Genomic DNA, 18,097 nt, shown 5'->3' with positions numbered 1-18,097 from the left:
GAAGGCAGGAAGCCAGGCAGGCCAGTGTGAATTACAGTACAACTTTATTAATACTGGGGTCTTCACAGTGCATTGTTACTTGTAGCCGTGACTATTAAATCGGGGGGGGGGGGGCAGGGTGGCTGGAGGGCGAGGAGTGGAGAGGATAATTTATTCAAAACCAAAACCGACAGGAAAGAAAGGAGACGGTTCAGATGGGATGAGGCGAGGGGAGGAAGGCCGGGAGGGAGGCCTGGGTGGGGAAATAAATTAAAAGAAGGAACAAGTTAACAACAGCACCAGAAAAGTTACTTCAGTCAAAAGACTTGGAAAAGAATGTCTCTGTACAAAATGAGAAATAAAACGAACGTGAAGTCCCCCACCCGAGTCTGTGCGGCGGGACAGCTGGCTCGGCCCCGGGGCGTCACTGAGTGGAGAGGCAGTCGGGGTGTTATGTACAGCCCCAGGCTGGCCGGGAGGGAGGGGGTGGGCAAGGCAGGGGCACACGCTCCCCGAACCTCCAAAGCCACCCCCTCCCCGCAGGAGGCAGGTTCTTCCTCTGGGGCAGTGGGTCCCACCTTCCTCAGGCCGCGGCCCTTTAACACGGCTCCTCATGTTGTGGTGCCCCCCAGCCATAACTGTAATGCTGCTACTGTTATGAATCGTAATATAAGTATCTGATATGCAGGGTGGTCTTAGGTGACCCCTGTGAAAGGGTCGTTCGACCGCCGAAGGGGTCGCGACCCACAGGTTGAGAACCGCTGCTCTAGGGGCACAAGGACCCAGCCACGCCCACTGCTCTGCACCCTGCTCCCCTCACACATCCTGTATCCCACTCCCAGGCCGAGCCTGACGCAGCTGAGGGGGCATGTCGCCCGCCCCAGGGCCGCCCGCCCTCCAGTCCTCGGGCCCCCGGGGTTGGCCCGGGCACTCAGCAAGCTTGTGCTGACCTAGCGACTTACAGGTTCCTTCTCCATCGTCCCGGAGCCGGGGCTCCACCCACTCAGAGGTGCCCTTGGTTCCCTGCCCCACCTGGATCCCAGCACAGGAACCGCCAAGACCTCCGGCTGGGAGACTCCGACCAGCCCCGTCCCTCCAGACCAGGTAGCGCTGACCTACCCAGGAGGCCCCTGTGTGGCCTTGCACCCGCGCTCAGCTCTGCGGGCCCCGGAGCCCTCCTGCTGGAGGCACCTGCGTTTGCCTTGGAGTTGGCACAGCTTGGTGCATGGAGGGTGAGGGATGCGTCCTGGGCTGGCGTCTCCTCTGGCAACAGAGAGTCAAAGCCAATCTTCCCAGACGTCCCCCAGCCCGGCCCGGCCAGAGGACCCCACCCCCGACCAGCGGACGCCCCTGACTGGGCTCCAGGCTGGAGAGAACAGCTCTCCCTTGGCTTTGGGGGAGCCGATCGGTCCTCCTCCTCCTGCCACGGCCCCCAGGCCACTGTGGCCCGTCCCTCAGGCACTCTTGGACACACCCTGTATCGTCCACCCTGTCCCCACACACAGTCCTTGTCCAGTCAGCTCCACTTTATTATACTCACGAAGTCACCCCCAAAGGTGCCCGCAGCTGTGAGCACAGTGCCACCCGCATTAGTCCTGACATGCCCCATCGAGAGGACGGGGCTGGCCCCATCGCCCAGAGCCTCAGACCCCTTCCCTGACCCCAGCCCCTCCAGGTGGGCTCCCTGCATTCCCTCCTGGAGACTTGGGCCCTAGCCCCTCCCCCCCCATGGCGGGCTGGCCCCCCAACTTCACTTGGCCCCGAGACCACCAGCCACTCAGCTCACCTTTTCAGTCACATCTGCTACCTTAGCTACGTGGGCACCTGCCCCTACAGCCTCCCTGATGGAGTGGGAGGGGAGGGGAGGGGAGGGGAGGGGCAGGGCTCAGTTCTGAAAGGCCAGAGGCACTGCTGGCCAGGTCAGCTCGGCTGTGGCACTGCCAGCCCAGCCCAGCCCAGGCCACGGGCGGGGGAGCCGTGCGCGGGGCTCACGGAGATGGGGAGGCAGGGCCTGGGGGAGGAGGTGGAGGGACAGGGGAGGCAAGGAGAGTATAAAACAGGCTCCACATCCAGGTCCAGGCCTGCAGCTCCAGGGCAGCGAGGTCTGCTGAGAAGTCGCTGTCTGTGTAAATGCCGAGTCCTAGCTGGGTGTCTCTTTCCACGAAGTGGCTTTGCCTTGTGACTGGAGAGGAAAAAACGCCGGCCTGGCTCTGCCCTCTCCTGGCTGGGCGGCGGCCTCGCGCTGGGCCAGAAGGCGGAGGGGGCGCCATCACAAGATGCGGGGCGCCGACCTGTCGTTGGTGACCGTCCTGCGGAGCCGCACCCCCCGCCGGATGGCCACCAGCATGTCCTCGGCGGGCGCGTCGCCGGCGGTGGCCGGGGGTGGGGCGGGCGTCTCCTCCGTGGGGGTGGCCGACAGGGCGGTGGGGAAGGGGAACTGGCCCTCGCCCAGGGCGTGGGCGCCCGCCACCAGCTCGCCGAGCTTCTCCACCAGGCTGTGCCGGTTGGCGGCCAGCTGCTGCTGCTCCTCGTCCTCGGCCCCCGGCCCGGGGTAGCCGGCGGGCTCGGGGGTCGGGCTGGCCCAGGCCGTGTTGGGCAGGCTCAGCCTCTTGGGGGAGGCCTTCACCAGGTCCGGCGCCAGGGGCGAGGCGGCCTCGTCGCCATAGAAGACGCACTCCTCGCTGCCCGCCCGCGTGGGCCCCGCGTAGCCGGGGGAGTCGGGCACCGTGGGCGTCTTCACGGGGACGATGGGCGGCCTGATGGGGATGGGGCCGGCGCTGGACAGGGCGCGGCGCACGGCGGGCTTCGTGGAGGGCGTGCGGCGGATGGTGGCCACGCCGGGGGGTGCGCCCGAGGCGGCGGGCAGCCCGGCGGTGGGCAGGCCGGCCGTGGAGGCCGGGCGCTTGGTCTGGAGCAGGCGGCGGTAGTTCTGGGCGATGTTGCTGTTGCGCGGGATGGTGGACGACTTGTCGAACTCGGGCGGGCCCTCGCCATCGGCGTCCCCGTTCACGGAGTAGCAGTCGCAGTCGGAGCCTGGGGGCACGGGAGGCAGTGGGCCAGGGCCAGGGGGCCGCCGGCCCGGGCGCCCGCCCCAGCCCCGGGGCCTACCTTGGGAGGGGATGGTGTCCTCTGAGCAGGAGGGCGTGGTGGTCTGCGTGCTGTAGCCGCTGGAGTACTGCAGCGAGTCCCGGCTGCTCTTCTGGTGCTCCAGGCTCAGGCCGCGCGTCAGCACCATGGCCAGGTCGCTGGCCGCCGGGGACACCTCCTCACCGTGCTGGGAGGTAAGACTGCAGGCTGAGCCTCGCTCCCCAGCGGCCCCCCTCAGCCTGGACTCCAGGGAGCGCCCACCAGGGGCAGAGCCGGCACCGAGACCCAGCGCCCGGCCGCCTGGCACTGGCCTGGGAGTGAAGGTGGGGCCCGGCTGGGATGCCCAGGGAGCTGCCGCCTACCTTGGCTGCAATGGTGGCCGGGGACATGCGGGGTCGGGGCGCTTCCTCTCCGCTGGGGCCCAGGCTGCCCCCGCTGGCCGGGCCTGGCTCCGTCTCTCTCAGGAGCTCCACGCGGTCCTTCCTCCGCTGCAGGGTGGAGGGCTGCTCGTGGGGGCCGGCCTTGGCCCAGTCCTGCAGGGCAGGCAGGTCAGGGGGACCCTCACTGTAGTGGAGGGTCGGGGTTTCCGGCCCAACTGGGGCCTCAGGCTCCCAATCACAGACAAAGTGTGGCGGGCGCTGTGAGCCCTCGGTCCTGCCAGGTGCAGGCGAACAGATCCCAGGAGGGAAGACGTGAGTGTGCGGGGAGGGGCTGCGTGCACCACCGCTGGGTGGACCAGGGCCCTCCCTGCCCAGGAGCAGGTGGGGAGCACTGACCGAGGTGGGGGAGCCGCACTCGCTCACGGACTGGCAGGTCTCCGAGGCCTCGGAGGACGCGGAGCTGGAGGACTTCTGCCATGCAGAGGCGGGCGGGCAGGCGGGCAGGCGGGCAGGCGGGAGGCCGGAGGAGAGGAGAGAACAGAGCTGGTCATGGCGGCATGCAGCGGGGGTCCCACCAGCACCCGCAGCGGACGCAGCACCAGAGCGCACACCACAGCTCTGACCTCCCCGCACCCGGCCCATTTTGAGAATGAGTGACGGGCCTGCAGCTGACGGCCTGGGTGTGTGGGCAAGGGGCAGAGAGACGGGGCGGCAGCGGGGGTCTGGCGTGAGCAGCTGGCTGGTGGTGTTGGTTTTCTGAGAAGGGCCGGCCTGGGGAGGGCGGGGTCCAGAATCCCCTCCGGCACCTGTTCAGCGGAGCTGCCTGTGAGGCATCCACTCACGGCGGCCACTGTGTTTACAAGTTGGGGGTTTGGGAGACGTTGGGGTTGGAGCCACAAATGCAGCAGCCGTGGGAGAGAATGAGGGGCGCTAGAGGAAAGGCCGGGGCCCTCAGGCTGCCAGTCCAGCGGCTGGGAAGAGGAAGGCCCAGCAGAGGAGGGCGAGGAGAGCCGCTGGTGAAGGGAGGAGACAAGCAGGGACACCGCGGAGCCCCTGGAGGAAGCAGGGTCGGCTGAGCCACTGGGGCGGGTGGTGGGGGCGCAGGGGCAGCGTGGAGACTAGAGCGCTGTCAGTAGAATGTGGGAGCAGACGTCCACGTGGGAGGCCCCAACTCAAAACAAAAAAGAATGAGGAAAATACAGGCACGGCAGACACGGGCTGGGGCTCCCCAGGGCAGAGGCTCAGTGAGGATTAAAAAAAAAAAGACGAGGAAAACTCAGTGGAAAAACTCAGCACTTAGTCATGAAAAGAACCCAAAACAAAACCGACCACACTTAAATGGAATAGAAAGGACCGTCTTTCCTCCGCTGAAGAGTCGCTGTGAAAACACTGCTCCTTTCTGCCTTGGCCGGGTAGCTCAGAGCATCGTGCCAGGAGCCCAAGGTTGTGGGTTCGAACCCCGGTCAGGGCACATACAAGAAGCAACCAATGACTGCACGAGTAAGTGGGACAACAAATCTGTTTCTCTCAAGTCAATAAAGTATTTTAAAAATATGGATGTTTTTCTCTTGGGTTGGGAGTGAATGGGAAATGGGGTAGAGATGGGCAGTGTAGACAACCTTTTGAGAAGTTCTGCGGTGAAGGAGACCTGGCAGGAGGTGGGAGGGGGGGCGGGGGGGCCTTTAGGATGACACTAGAGCTTGTCTGTGTGACGACAGGAAGGAGCCGGCACAGGGAGGGTGTCAGTGCCAGGGGGACAGCCTTGGGCAGGAGAGCAGAGGTGAGTGCTGAGCCCAAGTGGAAGCCGGGCATGTGGCCTGACCTCCCGTGGTCCGTCTCATGGAGGCGGCAGGAATGGAGCCCGCGCCTGCGGAGTGGCTGCTCCAAGACACTCCCCCCCCCCCCCCATCCCCTTAGAGCCTCGAGGCAGTGAACTCAGTCTGTCCCCGGTGTGGTGGCCCCGCACGCAAATAGCCTGAGGCTGGCATGAGGCCAGTGTGCCCATCCCAGGGGCCCGGACACCCCCTCACCTGGCTGGTGATGTCTGAAGGCATGGGTGAGGGAGGCTTGGAGTAGGCGGCATCCTGGGAGACGAAGCCAGAGTCGTGGGAGGAGATGCTGGAGAGGCGGGCGGTGGCGGTGGCTGGCTGCGCCAGGCTGCGGTAGCGACAGGTGGAACTGGGTGAGTATGTTTGGGCACCCCCAGGCCACGGGGCTCCGCCACCCTTGGCACTGCCACTGCTGCTGGGGGCGCTGGGGGAGTGAACGGGGGGACAGCAGCCAGACGGAGACACGGGGGGGGGGGGGTGTGGGAGGGAAGGTGAAAGACGAGGGTGGGAGACAGGTGAGGGGCAAAGGAAGGAAAAGACAATGTTAGACTACAAGGTCCTGAGACCCAGGTACCAGGGGAGCTGGGTTCTGGGACCGTGGGACAGGGTGGGCCTGGGCAGAGGACAGCACCAAAGACCCCCAGTCAGGGCACATACGCCATCAGGGCACGCGGGGGGGTGGGGGAGGGAGGGGTGGGGGTGGCGATCTCTCTGCCTCCTATGCTGCAGTTAGAACAGGCCTTAGGCCAGTGGTTCTCAACCTTCCTAATGCCGCGACCCTTTAATCCAGTTCCTCATGTTGTGGTGACCCCCAACCATAAAATTATTTTCGTTGCTACTTCGTAACTGTCATTTTGCCACTGTTATGAATCGTAATGTAAACATCTGATATGCAGGATGTATTTTCATTGTTACAAATGGAATATAATGAAAGCATAGCGATCAATCACAAAAACAATATGTAATATGTGTTTTCCGATGGGCTTAGGCGACCCTGTGAAAGGGGTCGCGACCCACAGGTTGAGAACCGCTGCCTTAGGCTAACAAGGAAACTGAGTCGCCAGGCGCCAGCTTCCAGCTGCGCTAGAACCAGACACAGGTCTGATCGTTTCCACACGGTCCTCTCAGTCTGACTGCCGTCACACCCTAACTGGGTTTGTGGGGATGGTCTGTGTGGGTCCTGGACCCACCACTGCCTCGTCCCCTCCGCCCCGAGGGTGTCCAGCCCTGCCGCTCACATCCTCTGCGCCCACTGCACCCCCGGGGGATGAGGGCTTCCCGAGTGTGACCCCGACGTCCACCTGCCCCGTCTCTGGTCAGGGGTGTCCCTGCGATCAGCACTCCCTCCTGTGATGCCACCACCCGGGTCCAGTACACCCGGCCCTCCTCTCCCTGCAGGAGTGGTGCCCGGCCCGAGGGGGTGCTGGGGCAGGGGCGCCTGGCACAGGGGGCTCCCCCAGAACAAGAAACTTGCTCTGTGCTCACTGCTTCCCATCCAAGGAGCCTCGATCCTTACACATCTTCTCCAAGTCCTGCCCTAGGGCCCGGCAATTAAGTGAGGCCAGGCTGGGGTTCGGGCCGTGCGGCTGCCCAGGCACCGGCTCTCGGGAGCCAGCCAGCCAGAGCGTCTGTCAGCCGGCGGCCTCAGCACACGCTCCCAGAAGCCGCCACGCCTCTCCCCAACGTGGAGAGAGGCGATTCTTACGATTCCCCCAGCCTGTGCCGGGCCTGGGTTGGGACAACCCCAACCCAACACAGTGTGTGAGGATTCAGTAAGGAAAGTGAGTGGAGCACGGAGCACGGCCCCAGGCACGGGGTTGCTGCTCCAGAAATGTCGCTGCTCCCGTACAAACCCTCCCGCGGACCCCGCTGACCCCGCCAGCCCTGTGCCGAGGGTGTACTCTCCCTCTCCACTTGCAAATCCCTCAGTGACACAGGAACTGTGAACTGTGGGCCCTGCAGCAACTCTTGCTGCAGGTTTGCTGGGAGCCTCCCCGTGCCTGCCCCCCACTGACCTGCACATGCTGGACTTGCGGGAGCTGGAGCTGCCGGGCGACGAGGGTGGGGTCTGGTAGGACCAGCTGTAGTCCGAGCCCTTCAGGTCTTTGATCACCTGGACAGGGACAGGGACAGCGATGGAGGTCATGGCCGTATCATTTCCTGGGGTCCCCCAGAGGGCTGGTCGGCCCAGGGCCCCCCTCCTCTCTTCTCAATTGAGAACCCGGCCCCCGCAGGAGACCCCGGGAGTTTGAAGCCCCCCGATGCCCCCCTAGCCCTTTCCTAATAGAAGCTCCTCACGTGGGGGCGGGAAGGGATGCTGGGGGATGCCTGGGAGATTCCGCTGTCTCTCAGGGACGCTGCCCGGGGGGCCAGGCTCAGTGTACACACACACACACACACACACACACACACACACACACACACACTGTCAGCTCTGAGCCCGGCCAGGCCAGGCCGGGATACGGGAGAAGCAGGGCCCCTGAGGACGCGCTGTTGCTGGCAGGGGAGCCAGGTGAGAGTGCCCATGAAGGACACCAGGGGGTTCGAATCCCGGCTCTGCTGTGCCCCTCAGGCAAGTTGTAGACCCTCTGGGGCTCCGATCCCTCCTGTCTTGGAGGGTGATGCCCTGAAGGCCTGGAAAGTGCTCAGCAGTGCTGGGCATTGAGTGCCCAGGGAGAGCAATGCCACAGGGCCGCCCGGGGGCTGACCTGGCGCAGTGGGAGCACGGCGGGGGAGGGGGGGTGAGGTGGGCAGGGGCAGGGCCAAGCCCCATGAACCCGGGGCTTCTGTCCATCTGCACACAGTCTGAGCCCCTACTGGGTCCTGAGGTGCATCACCCCTCACCTGGGCAGGTGCCCCTGGATGCCCCACAGTGGGTGTCAGGACATGCCCGGCCCTTTGTCCTCAGCAGTGTCCCCTAAATGCTGTCCCCCTTCCTCCTCTACTGTCCCCGACCAAGGGCAGGCCGTCCCCCTGCCCACCCTTCCCCTGTGCCCAGGCCTGGACGTACCTGCTCGCTGGCAGGGGGCAGCTTGTGGGGCTCTGCCGTCAGCACCACCAGGTCGTCGATGATGCCCTGCAGGTGGGTGATCTCTCCCAGCATGGTCAGCTCGCCATTCTGAGGAAGCAGTGAGTCAGGGCCGCTGGCTCTGCCCGTGCCTGCCCACCTGGGGGACCGGCTTCACCTGGCCCCTCCCCCCTCACCCTTTCCCCACAGCCAGTGCTACCGGGGCTGCAGGAGGCTGGGCCTGCACAGCCGGGGGCTGGTGTGATTGTCTGCCAGACCACATCGGCGATGAGGAGCTGAGACAGGCCTTTGGGTAGGAGTGTTCAGCACTGGACACACCCAGCGAGGGACCACTGAGACTGGCCTTTCTCCAAGGTCAAGGGGTCAGCCCTGGGCCAGCCTGCTGACACCAAGTCACCAAAAAGAACTCATGGCCCAGGAGGTCACAGTTTGATTCCCGGTCCGGGCACATGCCTGGGTTGCGGGCTCGATCCCCAGAAGGGGGTGTGTAGGAAGCAGCTGATCAGTGATTCTCTCATCACTGTTTCTCTCTCTTTCTCTCTCTCTCTCCCTCTCTCTTCCTCTCTGAAATCAATAAAAATATATTAAAAAAGAAAAGACGGGCGCATGCCCGGTAGTTCCCAAATCCTGATTCTTGGTTGTGGTGATGGCAGCACCCAGGGGACCCCAGCCAGGCCCAGTGTGGGATGCCTCACAGCCCGCTGCCCCAGGGACCCACCACCACAGGCTGCAGGAAGGTGATGAAGGTGCAGAAGCGGCCGCGCTCCTCGATCAGGGCCCGGCGCACCGCCTGCTTCTCCGTCTCCTCCAGCAGCAGGTACATGTCGTTGACGTCCTGCAGGGCGCTGTCCAGCTGGGGCTGCAGGTCGCCTTTCCCTGGAGGGTGGGGAGGAGAGGCCGTGCTGGGGACCCGGCCCGCTCGCTGCGTCCATGGCTCAGGCCCCGTGGTGGTGTCCCTGGCTGGGGCTGGGCACTGCCGTGGGGGCCAGGGACCCGGGGAGGGCAGTCAGGACTCTGGGACGTGTAGAGGGACTGGTCCCCAGAGCAGGCAAAGGAGACACACAGACACGTACACAGGAAAGACACCAAAGCTGCCAAGCCACCCAGGCCCTGGGGTGGGCAGAGTCCTGGGCAGCACCAGGGCCGCCCTAGGAACAGCTGTGCTCAGGGGGCCCCGAGGAGACCTCCACCCCCCAGGACGCTCACTGCCTGCAGGATGGCACCCTCTCGCCTCCTGGGGTACTGGAGAGGGTGGGGGTGGAAACAGAGCAAAGTAGAGCATGGGGCTCAGCTGTCCTCCAGGCCCTGGTCAGGAGAGCAGGGGAGAGGGGTGTCTCCATGTGGGCCCCCACTCAGCTCAGGGAGCAACGCACAGACAGCAATGGCGACACCGAGAAGCAGAGAGAGGCGAGAGGATGATGTAGAGGAGCAATGAGACAGGAAGTGGGGGGTGATAGGTAAGATCTCTGGGTGGTGGGCGGGCGGGGGCAAGGCAGACAAGGCCTGTGCCCCCCACCCAGGGTGGCCCAACCCCTCTTGAACTGGCAGACTGACCCAGCAGTGGCCACAGGGCCCCCGGGGAACTGTGCCCCAGGCCCCTCCCTCGTTAGGCCGTCAGACCGACCTCCTCGGCCGTGAGAAGCTCTTTCCAATGGCCCTGAGCTGGGGAGACAGACAAATGCGACAAGGACGGGAGAAGCAGCTGGAGAGATGGACATTTGACTTACCAAGTAGCTCTACAGGAAGGATGTGGAAGGAAGAGGAGAGACAGAGAAAGAGTATGTGTGAAAGACAGCCGATGGACAGAGCCACTCGGGGGGCGGGGGAGGGGGGGGGTGCCTGGGCTGGTGGAGCCTCCTGCCAACTCCTGAGAGGGGAGGTTGGGGCCTGGTCTGGGTGCAGGGAGGCTCCCTCTGTCCCACCCAACAGGTCGGAGGGTCCTGTGTCCAGGATAGGGTCCCTCTGGCCAGGATGATGCCCTGGGACACCCCAGAGGGCAGTGGGGTCCATGGAGTGGGGCCCCGGGGGGCTGTGCCTGGATAGGCAGCTCTGGCTCTACCTTTGCGCGCTTTCTTCTGCAGCTTCAGCGTGTCTGACGACTTCTTCTTGATCTCGTGCCGGGCCCGTTTGTACTCTGCAGGTGATGAGAGGAGAGCTGTGCTGGGTCCCCGCAGGGTGGCGGTGGGCACCCGGCCGGGCCCCAGCCCCAGCCTCACCTTTCGCGTGGTCCTTGTCCAGCTGGTTGACCGACTTCTTCCAGTCCTCAATGCGCTCCTGCAGCGGGTTGATGAGGCTCTCCAGCAGGGCGCTGCGGACATGGGGTGCAGGTCAGGGCCAGCAGGGGTGTCTCCTGCCACACCCCTGCCCGCCCGCGGCGCCCACTCACTTGGTGAACTGCCGCAGCTTGGTCTCGATGCTGCGGTGGCGCATGCACATGCGCGTGAGCGCCGAGCCGATGTCCCGGGTGGCCCCTGGCGAGGCAAGCGCGTGGCATGGGAAAGGGCCCATGGGGACTGCTGTACTCCCGGCCTCGGCCACGAGGGGGCGCGCTGGCCCCGCGAAGGCCAGGCCGCGTCCGGCCCATCCTGTCCCCAGCATCCCACAGTCCTGCCGGTCCCCTCCCGGTCCCCGTGTCGGAATGATCATTCCCCAGCAGCTACCGAGCCCCACCACGGCCCTGCCCATGCCGGCCACGCCAGCCTTCTGCAGCTGCAGGTGCTCTTGTGGTCGGGGCCCTTCACTAGGCTGGGAGAGGTCAGAACCAAAGACAGCCCAAGTCCCCTCCCCCTACCAGGAACCACCCCCAGGGGTGCCCAGATGCAGGTGTGAGAGTGCCAGCCCCAGCCATTGCCTTGGTTCTCACCACCTGAAGGAACAGGGGACCCAGGTCCCCGCTCCTCAGACCAGAAAGCAAAGGAGACGCAGAGCCAACAGGAAGGCTCGCCTGCCCCCGTGCCCTCTGAGGGCAATGAGGGGTGATAAGTCCGTCCTCAGACTCACTGAGCAGAAGGGTGAACGCCTGTGGCTGAGGGGCCAAAGGGGTGCTCCCAGCAAGAATGAAGGCCCCTGTGGCAACCCCCGCCCCCTGTTCCCGTCTCCCACTCCTACTTGCAGCCTCTAGTGACGAGAGGCTCCCTTTCTCAACAGCCAGCCCCTTCCGCGAGGGAGTAGAGCTCAAGATCCCGACCCTGGGCCCGGTGTCCTCTCCCTGGCTCACAGTCCAGCCTTGGAGCCTAACCCGCCCCCCCCCACCTCCAGCCGCGCCCCTCCCCACCTCGGGTGTTGGTGGCCATATCGGCCACTTTCTGGAAGGCGTCCAGGAAGGCCACAGCAGCCAGCACAGTGGTCCTGGGGAGATGGACAGTGGAGGGTCCGCTGTGAGGTGTTCTCACTTCCCCTGCCCCCCTCTCCCCGAGTCGGGGCGCCCTCAGCGGCCTCACCTTAGCTGGGAGTGCAGCTTGGTGGCCTTGGAGTTGAAGTCCTCCCAGATGGGGTAGGAGCTCTGCGGGGAGACGGGGAGGGAGTGAGACGCCACAGGGCTGCAGGGCTCCTTGCCCCGGGAGAGGGAGGCTCCTGGGCCCTGGCTGCTGGGACGGAGGACCCAGGACAGAGCCCGGAGCAGGAGGAAGTCCTGGCCCTGATGCCTCTGTGCCCCCTCCTCCCTGACAACCAGGAAGCTGGGCCTCCTGCCTACAGGGAGGTGAAAGCAGTAGACGGCAGGTCCTGTGTCCCTGGGGCTCCCCCGGGCCTGGCGGGGGACTGGGTCTGAGCCGCCTGAGGGGCACCATGTTGCCCTGGATGTGGCCCTGGCTGCTCCCCATGGCACCGGACAGAGGCACCGTGTGGGGGGGCAGGGCTCCAGGGCTCCACTGGGGCCCCTGAGGGCGCTACTCTGTGCCCTGGAAGCTGCTGCCAGCCCAGCCAGCACCCATCCCGGCCAGCAGCAGTGGCTCCCAGGCCGGGGAGGGTGTGACAGCCGCAGGGCCCGGCCAGCCTGGCCGGGACAGCCAGGCCCTGGGCTGAATGGGGCCTTGTGCGGCCAACAGAGCCACCTTTCTCCACCCCGGCTCCCCTCCCTCTCCTCCTGGGGACACAGTATGGCCTTTATCCCAGCCTGGCCCAAAGCTCCAAGTTGGGGGGGGGGTCCCAGTAGGGAGGCCAGGCTCCTGGCGACCGAGCTGTCCAGTCTCATCAAGGGGCTCTTCCGGCTGACGTGCTTCCCATGGCCGCTGGGTCCTGGCCCAGCAGAGCCCCAGCCCCAAGGGTCTCCAACCCTCCCTTCCGTGTGGGATGAGGCGCTGTGGCTGATCCCCAGGAAAAAGGGAAGGCAGAGACCCTGCCCCGGCTCCCAGGGAGGCTTTGCTGGGCCTGGACCCCAGGGGCAGCTCTGAAATGGCCTCTTCACCGAGGACAGCCTGCAGGGGTGGACAGGAGACAGGGCGGCCTCTGGGAGCCTCAGAAACTCCCTCCCCTCCCAGCCCAGCCCAACCAGTGCCCAGGGAAAGCAAATATTTGAGAAGTTCACACAGGCTGGAGCTGGAGGGGGAGGGGGAGGCTGTGGGTGGGCTGTCACCACTGGGCACAGCTCAGGGGAAAGGGTCCTCCCTGGCAGGCCGAGGAGCTGACCCTCCCCTTGGCACCCCCAGGGGTCTTCTGAAGGGTGGCACTCCCTACCATCCCCACCCCTCCAGCCCCGAACGAAGCCTTGCTGAGATGACACCTCCAGGGAGGAAAGACATACGAGGAGGTGGGGGTGTGTGTGTGTGGGGGGAGTGCAGCGGTCCAGAAGCAGCCGTCCTGGCCACCAGGAAACCTCTGCAGGCCCCTGGGCAGCCCGAGAGAGCAAGGGACTAGCCCAGGGGTGGGAAACTTTTTGACTGGAGGGCCACAATGGGTTCTTAAACTGGACCGGAGGCCGGAACAAAAGCATGGATGGAGTGTTTGTGTGAACTAATATAAATTCAAAGTAAACATCATTACATAAAAGGGTATGGTCTTTTTTTTTTTTAGTTTTATTCATTTCAAATGGGCCGAATCTGGCCCGCGGGCCGTAGTTTGCCCACGGCTGGACTAGGTGAAACCTGGCAGAGAAAAGTCCGTCCTCCCTACAGGGCCGAGGCCCATCCCAACAGCTTCGACCCAGCCAGGCTCACTCCACCTCGGACCTTCCCAGCCTCGCTCTCGCGTGCAGAGGGGACAAGACAGGGAGTGGGAGGCCAGGCACAGTTGCTCCTCAGCAGCTGGACCGAGGACTCCACCCCCACTGGAGGACCCCCGAGATGAGGATTTGAGGGCCCGGAGCAGCCAGTGCCCCAGGAGCGTGTCCTCAGGCTTCCCTGGGCCCATGCCTGGCTGCAGGCTTTAAGACGCTGGGAAGTTCTCACTAGTGAGTGTGATCGAGTGCTTGCGGTGCGCTGAGCCCTGTCACCATGGGATCGCATCGAACCCTCCCACCGGCCCTGTGAAATGAATACTGACCGCCCCCATTCTAGAGATGAGAGGCTCCAGGGATGAAGGTTAGACTGGCCCGAGGCTGCCGAGAGGCAGTCAGGATCCGATCCCTGTCTGACGGGTCCCTGCGGTCAAGGTAGAGGCTGCGGGGAGATGAGCCTCTGGGCATCAGGGTGGGGAGAGGGCAGGGACTGCAGGGACGGGAGAGACCCCCCGCTCTGCCTCCAGCACAGTGGGCAGCTGCTCAGGAAGGGGAAGGTGACGGGCTTGTCACCAGAGGTGTCCAAGTGGGAGGGATGAGACCCATGAGGAGGCTGCTGGGGACCTGGCCCTCAGACTCTTTCTGGGTGCTGGACGTGGTCCTAGTGTTGGCTCTGCAGGTGAGCGACCCAGGCTACAACCCCCGAGAGAGGGTTGTCCAGGTGACCCTGGGCCAGGGACCCCTCTCTGAGCCTCAGCCTCCTCACCTGTAAGATCAGGATGGGAAGTAGACCTCCTTTGGGGGTCAGTGTAGAGCAAAGTGTAGAGCAAGCATGTCAAACTCGTGGCCTGTCCAGCCACGAATTTGACATGGCTGGAGAGACTCGAGGAGGCACTGCCTGGAAAGCACTTAGCATGCGCCAACACCTAGTAAGTGCTCAGGGAATGCTGGCTAACAGGCGCATGGGATCCCTGCCAGGAGCCCAGCCAGGGCTCTGGTCTGGGTGACACTCACCAAAAGTTATGACCCCGCTTTCCGGATGGGCCAGTGCTGGGAGGAGGCCCCATGCACTCGGCTGAAGGTGCTGCCCGGGCAGGTGGGGACGGAGCAGAGCCCAGGTCCTGAGCCCAGTCCTGCCATTTTAGGCAAGTCCCTGCCCCTCTCTGGGCTTCAGTGGGCTTCCTGGCACCAAGTGGGCATCTGAGCTGAGTCAAATGAGGCACAGCCAGCGGGGAATGCTCCTGAGGGCCCCCTCCCCACCCTTGAGTGGGTGCCCGCCTCCACACCCTTCCAGCTCCAGGTACCGCTCGGGGAGCCCTTCCCTCCGGCCTCAAGCCAAGGTGTGGGCCTTCAGAAGGGCCAGGGCGGGCTGTTGTGGGGCCAGTGGAGAAGCCTCATGGGGCAAGGTCATCCTCTTGACATGGCCACCCTCTGTGGAAGAGCCAGAAGCTGTCCCCTAAAGCCAGGTGATGGGCCTCCAGGTGGCCCAGTCCCCTGCCCTGTCCCTGGCCGGAACATACGCATGTGTCACAGGCAGGGGAACATCTGTGCTTGGCATCACCCCAGGTGAAACCTCTCCCGTTTTGCCTCCACGTCAGAAAATCCTGCCTGAATCTCTAGCTATAACCTGGGCCCGTTTGCTTCTGTCTTGTCCCCAAGTTCCTTGCAAATACCCTGGAGAGGGGAGAGGCAGTCTACCGCTCTTCTCGAGCAAAAGCTGCTGCTCTCTGCAGTGTTTTGGAGAGGCTGCCGGCAGGAGGAGGGTGCCGGCCCTGGGAGTGGCTGGGGGGGAGGGTGGTCCGGGCTGCCCGGTCCCAGGAGGAGATCCTGGTGCCAGGGCTGTGATGCCCACAGGGCAGGAGGAGCTGCTGAAGGCAGAGAGAGGCCAGCACTCTTCCGGGCCAGAAGGGCTGAGGTAGACGGTCTTCGGGGAAGCACCCCATATGGGGGTGGGGGCACCTCCATGCTGCCTGCCCGTGGTCCCAGGCCAGGGGGCTTCAGGCCTCTTGTGGGGAGCAGGTCTCTGGCAGCACGGGAGCCCCTGGCATGCCTGTCACCCCCACCTCCGGAGGGCCTGCCTGAGCACAGCCGGCCGGCGGCACCTCCGTGAGTGGTGTTTCCTCCTGGGCCTGTGATGTCACCTGGGGCTGTGTGGTGTGCTTGGAAGTGGGAAAGGCTGGGAGGGTGGGGGCTCTGAGTTCCCGTGGGAACCCAGTTCCTTCTCCTTCCCCACCCCAAAGGAGAAGGGCGGGAACAGCTCCTGACCCCATCCCGCCACTGGAGCCGGCCCTGCCACCCCGCCTCTTTGGGGAAGGATGCCCCTGGCGCCTAGATGGACAAAGAGGGGTGAGGTCAGGGACAGTGTCTAGCAGTCTCCTAAATGACCTTGAGTCATTCCCCGGCCTCAGTTTCCCCGCCTGGTGAGCCAATGGTGGGCCAGGAGCGGGTGGCCTGCTCCAGCCTGACCTTGGGCAATCACGGGGAGGGGCTGGGGCTGGGGCTGAGGCCCGGGTAGAAGTAGGGTAGGGAAAGCCCTCCCTTGGGGTTGCTCTGCCAATCCCAACCTTCTCCGCTCCTCCTCCCACGGTAAGGACAGAGGCCTTGGTGCGCAGGGACACTCAGCCTGGGAACCTTGGAGTTCTAAAGCTTGTTTTGGGGGTCCGGGTCCGAGGGGGTGGGGTGGGGGGCGGGTGACAGTTGCAGGGTCGGCAGAGGCCAAGGCCGGTGGGGAAGGAGTTAACGGTTCTCGGCTTTCTTATTTTCCCCCCGCTTTGGTGGTGACAGCATGGACGGGGCTTCAAGGCCAGCCTTTGAGGTATAGGGGGGCCAGGGTGGTGGTAGGGGGCGGAGGCCGGAGAGACCCGGACCGGCTAAAGGTCCACAGAGGCACCCCAGGAGCCAGACCTCATTCATGGTGTGAAGGTCTGGGGCGCAGGGAGCCCGGGTGCGCGCAGGCTCCGCGGGCGAACCCCTGGGGGCGCTGCGCTTTGGGTGACCCAGAGCATGGACCCTGGGGACCACACAGTCACCCCGACACACGAGCACCCACACCCCCAGGAAGGCGGCCGGGGACCCGGGCGCACGGCAGACGCGGGCCAGCCAAGGACACACAGACCCCGCGGCGCACAGACACAGCGGGCCACGGCGGCCGCCGCCGCGCGCCCCCAAGGGGACCCCGCGCCCGCGCCCCCCGTTACCTTCATGTCGTTGACGATGGCCTGGAAGAGCCCGCCCAGGGCGCCGCACTCCTTCTCCGCCGTCTCCATGCTCAGGCCGGGCGGCGGGGCGCAGGCGGGGCGCGGGCAGCCGGCGGGAGAGCCGGGCCGCGGCGGGCGCTCGCTCCGGGCCCGGCCGGGCCTGCCGCCTCGGGGCGCGCTCAGCGGCCGGCAGCGCCGCGCTCGGGGGTCGCGGGCCGCCACGGGGCGGCGCAGGCCATGGCGCGCGGGGCTGGCGGCGGCCGGGGGGCGCGGCGCGGGCAGCTGGCGGCGCAGCCTCGGCGCGGGGACTGAGGCGGCGGTAACCGGAGCCGCCGCGGCGCGGGCGTCACGTGGGCGCGGCGAGGGGGACGCGGGGGGGGGGGGTGGAGGGTCGCGGCGGGAGGGGCTGTGGGAACCGCCGGGCGGGCGCAGGCCCGTTCGCCGCCAGGCACCGCGGCTTTGAAATCCGAGTCCAGCGCGGCCAGACTGGTCCGGCGAGCGGGCGGCGGCGCGGGCGCCAACGCGGGTCGGGGGCGGCGCTGGGGCGGGGCCTGCCGGCTGCCCGCCCCCCGTGGAGGGGCTCACGCGGCCTTGCAGCCCGAGGTCTTGGGCCTGGGACCTCCGGGCTCAGCAGCCCCGCGGAGGGCTGGGGTCCCCTGGGAGCACCCCGAGGTCGGCCACAGCGCGCACAGCACGAGGTGTCCCGAGGGCCGCCTGCCCCGGGCGCTCCATCCCAGGCGGAGGAGTTCGGACCCTGCTCCACCAGTTCTTTGGCTCCTGTTCCAAATGGCGCGGATGCCACCCTGTTGGGGGGCCTGGCGGTTGGGGGTAGCAGTGACCTGGTCCGCTGGCAACGCTTCTTGGGTGGTGGGACCGTGTGGGTCCAGTAGGGCAGAAGTCGGCCGCGTCCTACACCCTGACCCGGAGACTCCAACAGTGAAACCCACCGCCCAGAGACGCTGCTCTGGGAAAGCTCCTTCGCTCCACCCCGCCACGGGTCCTGAGAGCCACTTAAGGGCCCTTGGGCCAATCAGAGGCTCCCAAAGTGTGAGGCCAAGGGCCTACAGGTGCGGCTAGGTGCGGCTCATTTAGCCCAATCAAGGGGAAGCTTCACCTGGGCACGTCCTCCCTCCTTGCACCGTCTGGCCCTCCTTCCCACCCCAGTGGGCCGCAGTTCTGCAGTGCGCATGCCCTTTCAGTCAGACACTCCAGAGGTGCGCTCAGTCCATGTGACCAGTGGGGACGCGTCCCATGGTCCCTGGGCAATCAGGATGGAAGTCAGGGCAGGTGCCTGGGGGGGGTTTCCGGGTTCCAGGCAGGCCAGTGCTTGGTGCTTTCTGGGAAGTAGGGGCAGTTCCTAGAGGTGAGCTGGGTCCCCCAAGGCCCACACCTGTCAAGTGAGTGTGTAGTAACCAGACTCCCGGCGAAGCTAGCCCTCCTGGGGG

General features: G+C 65.4%; 1 protein-coding gene across 2 annotated transcripts; it reads right to left on the bottom strand.

Annotated features, from left to right (window-relative positions):
- Positions 1-1,829: 1,829 nt before the first annotated feature.
- On the bottom strand, positions 1,830-16,721 carry MTSS2 (MTSS I-BAR domain containing 2; the record flags this gene model as incomplete). 2 transcript variants are annotated; one of them, XM_081108082.1, is made up of 14 exons in its annotated part: positions 1,830-3,012; positions 3,088-3,253; positions 3,429-3,599; positions 3,843-3,917; positions 5,477-5,699; positions 7,291-7,388; positions 8,286-8,393; positions 9,022-9,179; positions 10,363-10,437; positions 10,520-10,611; positions 10,690-10,774; positions 11,578-11,651; positions 11,744-11,805; positions 16,653-16,721. In XM_081108082.1, the coding sequence occupies 14 exons, from the start codon at positions 16,719-16,721 to the stop codon at positions 2,249-2,251; spliced, it is 2,220 nt and encodes a 739-aa protein (XP_080964208.1). In that variant the 3' UTR covers positions 1,830-2,248. The 2 variants fall into 2 exon arrangements, with proteins under 2 accessions (XP_080964208.1, XP_080964209.1); XM_081108083.1 differs by having other exon boundaries at positions 5,477-5,603.
- Between the last annotated feature and the right edge of the window lie 1,376 nt (positions 16,722-18,097).

Source organism: Myotis nattereri (assembly GCF_964212035.1).
Source record: "Myotis nattereri genome assembly, chromosome: 15".
Lineage (NCBI taxonomy): Eukaryota > Metazoa > Chordata > Mammalia > Chiroptera > Vespertilionidae > Myotis > Myotis nattereri.
This window is presented reverse-complemented; position numbering and strand designations above follow the sequence as displayed.